Below are 10,148 nucleotides of genomic sequence, written 5' to 3' on the forward strand. Positions count from 1 at the left end.
GGGAAGGGGAACATCACACACTGGGGCCTATCATGGGGAGGGGGGAGGGGGGAGGGATTGCATTGGGGAGTTATACATGCTATAAATGATGAATTGATGGGTGCTGATGAGTTGATGGGTGCAGCACACCAACATGGCACAAATATACATATGTAACAAACCTGCACGTTATGCACATGTACCCTAGGACTTAAAGTATAATAAAAATAAAATAAAATAAAATAAATAAAATAATAATAATTATAAAAGAGCAATTATAAAGCAATATACAAGAATAGTAAAAGAGAAAGAGGATGGGAGCCTCAAGGAAAAGCTCCTAACCCAGTTTGGTTTCCCGGAGGTGATACCGAAGGGGAAATCACTGGAGAAATATGAATTCACCAGGTAGAGAAGAAGTGTGTGCAGGCAGATAAAACAACATGAGGAGTAATACAGAGACTGAGAAAATATTCCATGTGAGAAATTTCAGAATATGTTTGGGGGCTGAAAGGTAAAGCCTGAAGCACAAAGTGATGGGAAATAAGGTTGGAGAGACTGACAGAGAGAGAATCCTGATGTCAGTGGATCCAGTTAAGCAAAGGGTAACAACATCATTTTTAGATAGGAGATTGGTGTGACTAGGATTATATTTCAAATGGCAATGGTATAAAGGGTGATTTCGAAGGTGGTAAAAGCAAGACAGAGATAAAGCAGAAAGCTTTTTCAGTAGTAGCAGGAGTGGAGAAAAGGCGACATATCCCAGAAAAATTTAGACTGTGAAGACTGAGGGAGAGAAAAATTGAGGCTACTTCCCAGGTTTCTATCTTGAGTGAGTGAACACATTGCATGGCTGCTAGTTGAAATAGAGGTAGCAGAGGGAGGAATATATTGAGTGTTTTGTCTACTAGAGCGTGGAGGAAGGTGGAAATGGGAAAAAAAAATAATGACACGTTCATGTTTCAACATGTTGAGTTTGAAATACCTCCAGGAACTTCAAACAGCAAATGAATACATTAGCCTAGGGAGAAATATGCCCCATAAATATAGGTTACTCACATAAAGGTACTGGTTGAATCTGCAAAATAGATAAGACCACACAGAAAGAGAATTTATAGTGACAACAGTGGTAGCCTGAAATCAGAACCTTTAAGAACTACCTTGCCACCAACAAATTCTCCAACCTCAGTCTGCCAATAGACACCATTTGATGATTGCCTCCATTCCTTGCTCCATAACTCACCCTTCCACTCCAAAACTGATTTTTCCCATGCTTAGGATCACAAATAACTCCCACACTGTAATGCCATTCCTACCCTGAAACAGCCACCAGGCCACTTTATTCATAGTAATATAAAAAGTATGACATCTGCAATCCCACTACTGGATACCTACCCACAGGAAAATAATATATTAAAGGTATACCTGAACTTGCCTGTTTATTGCAGCACTATTCACAATAGCAAAGATATAGAATCAACCTAATTATCCATCAACGGATGAATGGGTAAACAACATGTGTTACACATACACAATGGAGTACCATTCAGCCATAAAAAAGAATGAGATCCTGTCATTTGCAGCAACAGGGATAGAACTGAAGATCATTATCTTAAGTGAAATAAGCCAGGCACAAAAAGACAAATATCACATGTTCTTACTTAAATGTGAGATCTAAAAAGTTTGAACACATGGAAGTAGAGAGTGGAAAAATAGATAACAGAGACTTGGAAGGGTGAGTGGAGAGGATGATGGGAAGTGGGCTAAAAGGTACAAACATACAATAAGATAGAAGGAATAAATTCAATGTTTGATACCAGAGTAAGATGACTATACTCAACAAAAATGTACTATACTCAGGTAATGGACACCCTGAATACCCTGACTTGGTCACTACACATTATATACATGTAACAAAATTTTTCATGTATCCCACAAATAGGCACAATTTTTTTTTTTTTTTTTTTTTTGAGATGAAATCTCACTCTGTTGCCAGGCTGGAGTGCAGTGGCATGATCTCGGCTCACTGCAACCCTCTGCCTCCCAGGTTCAAGTGATTCTCCTGCCTCAGCCTCCTGAGTAGCTAGGATTATAGGCACACGCCACCACGCCAGACTAACTTTTATATTTTTAGCAGAGACAGGGTTTCACCATGTTGGTCAGGCTGGCCTCAAATTCCCGACCTCGTGATCCACCCGCCTCAGCCTCCCAAAGTGCTGGGATTACAGGCGTGAGCCACGGTGCCCGGCCAATAGGCACAAATTTTTAATTAGAATCTTTAAAAGTATGACATCTATCCTCTTGGTCATGTTACATTTTGTAAATACAGTTGGTATTTGCAAAACTAATACCAACTGAGGCTGATAGTACAAGAAAACTTAAATTGGGGTCAGAAAGACTAACTTCAGCATATATTTATTATTTTTGTTTTCTTGAGTGCAGAAAATTGGACTAATCCAATTTAGTGATTCTATATCACTAATATAGCAATCTTCCAACTCCCAAACTTAAGGAGTTTCTCTTTCTGCCCTCACATTCTATTTCCCAGGTTATAAGATGCAAAGCAGCCATACTCTGGAAGCCTGGTGCACCATTTTCTATTGAGGAGGTAGAATTGGCCCCACCAAAGGCAAAGGAAGTTCGCATAAAGGTAAAAGGAACAAACAAAAAAAGTCACACCAAAAGTCAGAGCTTCTTACTGTAAGTTACATATTCTTCTCAGGATATTCAACTCAGAAAAAAAATAAAACTGCCTATCTTTGCATTTCTTTTCATAAACATTTCCATCAATTTTTAAATCCAGCCAGATAAAAGGTTAGGGAGGTAAAGCATAGGCTAACTGCCCAAAGGATAAAACTCAGACTTTATTTACAGCTATTGTACTAGCTATTAATCTAAAAACTTTCTACCCTCAAACCCTATTTTAATCTGTACTTGTAAATTTTTATGGCATTCTTCACAATATTTATCTTGAAATATTTTGAATAAAAAATTGTTTGATTACAAACAAATCATATCTGAGTCTGGAAACTCAAGTTAGAGCTGGAAGGGACTTAGGGAAACCCAATATTTTACAGATGCGAAGCCTGAAGCCAGCTGCGGTTTAGTGACTGGTCACACAGCTAGTAGAATAAAAACATAGACTAATTTTTCTTGGCTGAGCGTGATAGCTCATCCCTGTAATCCCAGCACTTTGGGAGGCAAAGGCGGGAAGATTGCTTGAGTGCAGGAGATGAGAACAGTTTTTCTCAACCTTGGTTACCTATTTGGAATCAGCTGGAAGCTTTGAAAAATGCTGATAACCAAGTCCCATCCCCAGAAATTCTGAAATTGTGATTTAATTAGTCTGGGGTGCAGCCTGGACATGCAAATTTTTTAAATCACTTCCAGATGATTCTAATAGGCCTCCTCCAAACTAGAAAATAGTTTACCTGACTTGCAGTTCAGAGTCCTTTGTTATTATTTTAATTATAATAATAAAGAAGTACTGTTTAATGATAGATTACAAAGAGACAGTCATTTTCTAAGTCATCTCATCTGCACAGTTCGTGCCTTCTTTTCAGAGCGCCTTCTCCACCCTACATCCCCCATGGAGTAAGCAGTGGGCTATTGGGTTGCCTGCATCCACTCCCCACCCACAGGGTCACAACTCATGCAACCAGGTTTAGACCCTCCCTCAAAGACATTCAACCATTATCAGACAAGCTACACATCTGAAGCTCTCACCAGTGAATTTGAACCAAGATATGGGCACTATAGCAGAGTAAGTGATGGCCGGCAATGGTGAGGTTGGGCAGACTCATCACTGGTAACTGTTTTTAACCATGATCAGCAAAATAAATGGAGAAAGCCGATCTGCAGAGAATAATAGGTGAATGCAACTATGCCCATATTGAATCAAGTAAAGAGATAAAGAGAAGGACTATTTGGTAAATGTCTAGGTCTATGAGGTCTGACAGCGCTTTCTACAGTTGGGTTGCAGGTAATTCAGGCAATTTTATGATATTGTTCCAATAATCCTCCTTTTACATGCACAAATTTCAATATATTTCGTTTCTTGACTAAGGAGTGTGTGTGTGTGAGTGTGTGGCTGTGTGTATGCAAACTTCATATTTATTTTAGAAATGAAGAAACTGAGACTCAGAAAGAAAAATTTACCCCAAGTTCACACAGCTGAGAAGGGAGAGAGCTAGTTTTCATCCCTGAACTCTTAACCACTGTTCTCGTGTGGTTCATTTTAAACTGTCTGGCTAACTTACAATAAAGTGGGATTATGACTTGTACAAATAACAAAACTATAAAGCTCACTTGTAAAATAAATTAAGGTTTTAACTATATTATAATAGGAAACATTATTCCTTTGCCCCCTGTGTTCCAATGTCTTTATTTTACTCTATTTTATTTTATTTCATTACATTTTATTTTATTTTAGAGACAGGGTCTCACTCTGTCACCCAGACTGGAGTGCAGTGGTACAAAATCATAGCTCACTGGAGCCTCGAACTACTGGGCTCAAGTGATCTTCCCACTTCAGCCTCCCAAGCAGCTTGGACTACAGGTGCATGCCACCATGCCTGGCTAATTTATTTATTTATTGTAGAGATGGGGGTCTCACTATTTTGCCCAGGCTGGTCTCAAACTCCTGCCCTCGAGTGATTCTCCTCCCTCAGCCTCCCAAGATGCTGGGATTTTAAGCATAAGCCACTGCACTCAACTCAATTCCTTTATTTTTATAATTGGTCTTTCTCTTCCACACTTCCACCTACAAGCTCAGTGAAGCCAACTGAGACCTCAGACATCAAGTCACACTGTAATTTTACAGCTTCTCTTCTGACCCCATTCTACCCACCCTCCCCAGTAAATTTTCAGTCATAATCTTGATTCTGAAATCAGCTAATGAAAAACATTTCATTGCTTTAACAAATTATTATTGACCCTTCCCTAGAATTAAAACTGATAAGAAATGAATGCAGTGTATAAATGGAGAATATCAAACTAGCAAAAAGCCTTACAATCAACAACTCTGAAACACCATTATCTGAAACAGCGGGAACTGCAGTACTCTTTGCCTTCCATACAGGTTGTGGCCACCGGACTGTGTGGTACAGAGATGAAAATGTTGGGGAGTAAACACTTGGACCTCTTGTATCCCACTATCTTGGGTCATGAAGGGGCTGGAATCGTTGAGAGTATTGGAGAAGGAGTAAGCACAGTGAAACCAGGTAGGAATTAGCACCTGGTAATAGAAAAAAGCAACAACTTGGAACCAACATCAAGAAAATGATAAGCACCCCTTAAGTATGTCAGGATCAAGTGAAATAAAAGGTGAAATGTTGCCAACTTCTTAGAAAAGGAGGGATAATTACTTGTAAGTTACATAAAATACTAAATATATTGTATTCTTTGCATTTACATTTTGAAAATAAGAAGAAAACAAGAAGTAGAATGCACTGAAACTGGACTTGAAAGTACAAATGAGACAAACATTTATGAAAAAAAGAATGAATAATTTAAATAATTATTGAATAATTATTTAAATGAGGCATTATGATAAATAATCAAACACATTAGTAGAACCAAATAAAGAAGCAGTCCAGAATTGGATCCAAATAAACATAAGAAGTTAATGCAGCATGAGGTTTGTCTTTCAACCTCAAGAGTGGAAACAGATTATTCAACAAATTGTGTTGAAACAACTAGATAGTTATCTGGACTAAAAAAGTAAATTGGGTTGCCATCTCATTCTTTATATAAAAAAATTATACATGAATCTAAAAATTAAATGCGAAAAGGAAAACCATAGAAGTACTATAAAATAACATGGGAGAACACTGTATTATCTAGGAGGAGAGAAGAAAATTTTAATCAATACAAAAAAATACCCAGAAGATATAAAATAGATATTCATATAGATAAATTTGACAATGTAAAAATTACATAGATTCTGCATGTTTAAAAAAACCCCAGAAGTCAAAACCCAGTAGGACAATGGACCAATTTTCTTAACATAGAAATAATTTATTTAAAAGCAATTGTTAAAAGCTGAATAGAAAAATGGGCAAACAAAATACATATCTAGTTTAAAGAAATGTACATATATACATATGTGTGTGTGTATATATATATATAAATGCTCTTAAACACATTAAAATATGCCCAACCTCAGACATATTAAAAATAAATAACATTTTAAAAGGCTGGGGGGTGGGAAAAATGGAGAGATGTGGTCAAATGGTATACAATTTCTGCTAGATAGGAAAAATAAGTTTTTTGAGATCTATTGAACAACATGGTGATTACAGTTAATAATAATGAATTATACTATATTTCAAAATTGCTAAGAGTATACATTTCAAATGTTATCACCACAAATAAATCTTCAAGTGTTTAACATACTAATTAGCTTGATTTAATCATCCCATATTATATACACATAATATCACATTGTACTCCATAAATATATAATTTGTCAATGTACAGTAAAATTTTTAAATGCAATGAAGAAACACTTTTTACCTAGCAGATCGGCAAAGGTTAAGAAGTTTGATAATATGTAGAGTTGACAAGAATATAGGCAGACAGCTCCCTCATATCTTATTGTTTGGAACGTAGATTTGCTGGATTTGTAGATTTGCTCAACTCTAAATGTGGCAATATGTAATATCATTTAAATGTAGATATTCTTGGACACAACAGTTTCAGTTCTAGAAACTTATTTCATAGATATATGTTCATATATTCATTTTCTATTGCTGCTGGAAAAAATCACCACAAATATAACATTTTAAAGCAACACAAATTTATTATCTTAGTTTCTATGGGTCAGAAATCTGTGTGGGCTTGGCTGGGTTTTCTGCTCACGTTTCAAGGTCAAAATCATAGTAGCCAAGTGGGTCCTTATCTGGAGCCTCTGGAGAAAAATCGACTTCCAAGTTCATTCAAGTAGTTTTCAGAATCCAATTCCTTGAGGCTGTAGGACTGAGGTCCTTATTTCCTCACCAGTGGTCGGCTCCGTGAAATTGCTCACATTTCTTCTTCTGTGGCACCTTCCAGCCTTGAAGTAGCCATGGCCCACTAAATCCTTCCACAGGTGTTAAGTCACTTTTACTTCCTCTTCTGCGTTCCTCTGCTCTTCTTTCAATGGCTCATGTGATTACCCTGGGTCCACCTGGATAATTCAGTATAATCTCCCTATCTTAATGTCAACTGATTAGTAACCTTAGTTACATCTAGAGAGTACCCCTTGCCACGTAGCATAACATACTCACAGGCATGATACCACAACATAGTCACAGTTTCTAGGGATTTGTGCAGGATATCTTTGGGAGGACATTTTAGAACTCTGTCTACAACAAGATACTCGTTGCATTATTGGTTTTAGTGTTGGGGTGGAGGGAAACAAAGAACAACCTAAATATCTATCAGTGTTTATGGCACTGATTAATGATGGAGCACTATATGTTCTAAAATAGAAAGCTCCATGATAGAGTGTTAAGTAAAAAAGCTAGGCCCAAACCAGGGTAGATAGTATGCTTACCTTTGCATTTTTCAGCTCTGAAAAATATCATCGTTACTGGTCAGAGTACCTGTCTCTAAGATGGGGAACTGGGGAATAGAGTGATAATTTTACTTTTGTGCAGTTTAAATTTTACTATATGTATGTGCTACTTTTAAAAAATAAAATAAATAAAATAGAAGAAACTAAATCTTAATAAGGTTTTTAACTAAAAGTATAAAACAAATTTTCTGGTTTATAGTGTTAGACCATGGGAGCAGCCAGTAAAATACATCACAGGCAAGTTCTTCTAATCACATCCTGATACTTTGACTACTACTAGAGAAGTCTGCCTACCTTTGATCTCTAAGGTCAAGAAGAAAGGGTTGATGTCAAACACAGAGAACAGCATAGAAGCAATTTTTTTCTCCCTAATCCAGAACTTATTCTGTGAGTATGTGGTATCCATACTATTTTAAATTCAATCCCTGAGAAAGGAAATTAGTGTTGAAAATGTAAGAAGAGATAAGACTTGACTGAATGGATATATGACAAAAAACTATTTGACACTCCAAGAGGAACTCACAAAGGAGGCAAATCTGGAGCCAGTTCCTCAAGATTCAGCCACTGAGCCCAGGGCTGGTCCCAGATGCTGATGACATTCTCTCTTTTTGTAAGTATTTGATTTTCTTTGTGGCATCAAGAACAACTGAATGTGGAAATAATTCTCAGCTGTCATTTCTTCTTGGGTGCCTTGCTCTCAAAATCCTGAAAGACAGCTATCTCTTTCCTTAAAAAATGATATGTTAATAAGACATGATTTTGCTCTCTTAGGTGACAAAGTTATCACACTCTTTCTGCCACAGTGTGGAGAATGTACCTCTTGCCTGAATTCTGAGGGCAATTTTTGTATACAGGTCAAGTTAAGTTTTTACTAATTTTTTTTTGAAAACTTCATTCACTTTCATTGGAGAAGATCTAAGCTTTCTAACTCAAAATAAACTTGGTGTGTGTGTATGTGTATTTTTTTTTTTTTTTTTTTTTTTTTGTCTATAAAAGACAGTCAAAACCCCAACTGATGTCTGATGGTACCAGCAGATTTACCTGCAAGGGAAAATCAATATATCACTTTGGTAACACCAGCACCTTCTCTGAATACAGTGATAAAGGAAATCTCAGTTGCCAAGATTGATGCAGTTGCTCCTCTGGATAAAGTATGCCTAATCAGCTGTGGCTTTTCCACTGGGTTTGGTGCTGCAATCAATACTGCCAAGGTGAGGGGCATTTATACCCATTTGGAATGGAATTATTGGGATATGGAGTTGAAAGGCCTCATGCATCTTGCTCATGTCTTATCATATCAAAGGAAAAATCCCAAGCCTGACTCCAAACATCCTTGAGTTCTCTGCTATCTACCTAGTCTTCCCACACCCTCTTCAACATTTTTCCCATTCCCTCTCGGTCAGTAGTAAATGACAGATTAAGTCTGGATGCCATTCACAAGTGGAAATATCAGGAATTCCTGGAAATTAAATCTAACATAGTTACAACATGACTGTGGCCTTTCATATTCCAATTTATCCTTTCTTTCCTTAGACAAATATTTTTGGAGCCATTCACTGTTCCAGGTGCGAGAATTCAGCAGCTAACAAAACTCATGAAGTTAATATTATATTGCATGATATATTAGGTAGTGATAAATGCTAATAAAAAGAAAAGGAGAGCAAGGAACCAAGTGATGAAGGAGGTGTTACTACATTAGACAGATTGACCAGGGGATCCCGTTCTGGCTGAATGGGCTGCTATTGAACTCTTATTTCTAAAATATCACGGAAACCTTCCCAGCTCCCTTCTTAAAGATGCTGTTGAATTTTGTCCATCAGTCCCAATACTATACAGAAAGAAAGAATGGGAAAAAAATTTAAATTAGTCCTATGTAGGACAGTACTCAATTTTTTTAAAAAAAAGACTTTACCTTCACAAGGCATTGACCCTATAAGTAATGAAAATTTTACAGATACCAAAAGAAAGAGAGAGAGGGAGAGAGAGAAAAAAAAATGGTTGTAGGAAGATAGAGATAATTTTAAAGAACTCAAAAAAAATCTGGAATTAAATACACTGTCAAATAAGTCTTAAGATTCAATGAACGGGGCGGAGCAAGATGGCCGAATAGGAACAGCTCCAGTCTCCAACTCCCGGCGCAAGCGACACAGAAGACCGGTGATTTCTGCATTTTCAACTGAGGTACTGGGGTCATCTCACTGGGGAGTGCCGGACAATCAGTGCTGGTCAGCTGCTGCAGCCCGACCAGCGAGAGCTGAAGCAGGGCGAGGCATTGCCTCACCTGGGAAGCGCAAGGGGAAGGGAATCCCTTTTCCTAGCCAGGGGAACTGAGACACACAACACCTGGAAAATTGGGTAATTCCCACCCTAATACTGCGCTTTAAGCAAACAGGCACACCAGGAGATTATACCCACACCTGGCTGGGAGGGTACCACGGCCACGAAGCCTCCCTCATTGCTAGCACAGCAGTCTGCGATCTAACCGCAAGGCAGCAGCGAGGCTGGGGGAGGGCCGCCTGCCGTTGTTGAGGCTTAAGTAGGTAAACAAAGCCGCTGGGAGCTCCGAACTGGGTGGAGCTCACAGCAGCTCAAGGAAGCCTGCCTGTCTCTGTAG

At 37.9% G+C, this 10,148-nt stretch overlaps 1 protein-coding gene across 1 annotated transcript in view; it reads left to right on the forward strand.

The window, feature by feature from the left end:
• The window catches only part of ADH6 (alcohol dehydrogenase 6 (class V)), a 25,096-nt gene that overhangs the window by 4,739 nt on the left and 10,209 nt on the right, over positions 1-10,148 (forward strand). The window contains 5 exon segments of the mRNA XM_017875512.1: positions 2,525-2,626; positions 5,057-5,198; positions 8,306-8,393; positions 8,531-8,629; positions 8,631-8,745. Coding sequence (XP_017731001.1) covers positions 2,525-2,626; positions 5,057-5,198; positions 8,306-8,393; positions 8,531-8,629; positions 8,631-8,745 — 546 coding nt within the window.

This window comes from Rhinopithecus bieti, unplaced genomic scaffold (assembly GCF_001698545.2).
Source record: "Rhinopithecus bieti isolate Rb0 unplaced genomic scaffold, ASM169854v2 scaffold_6708, whole genome shotgun sequence".
Taxonomy (NCBI): Eukaryota; Metazoa; Chordata; class Mammalia; order Primates; family Cercopithecidae; genus Rhinopithecus; species Rhinopithecus bieti.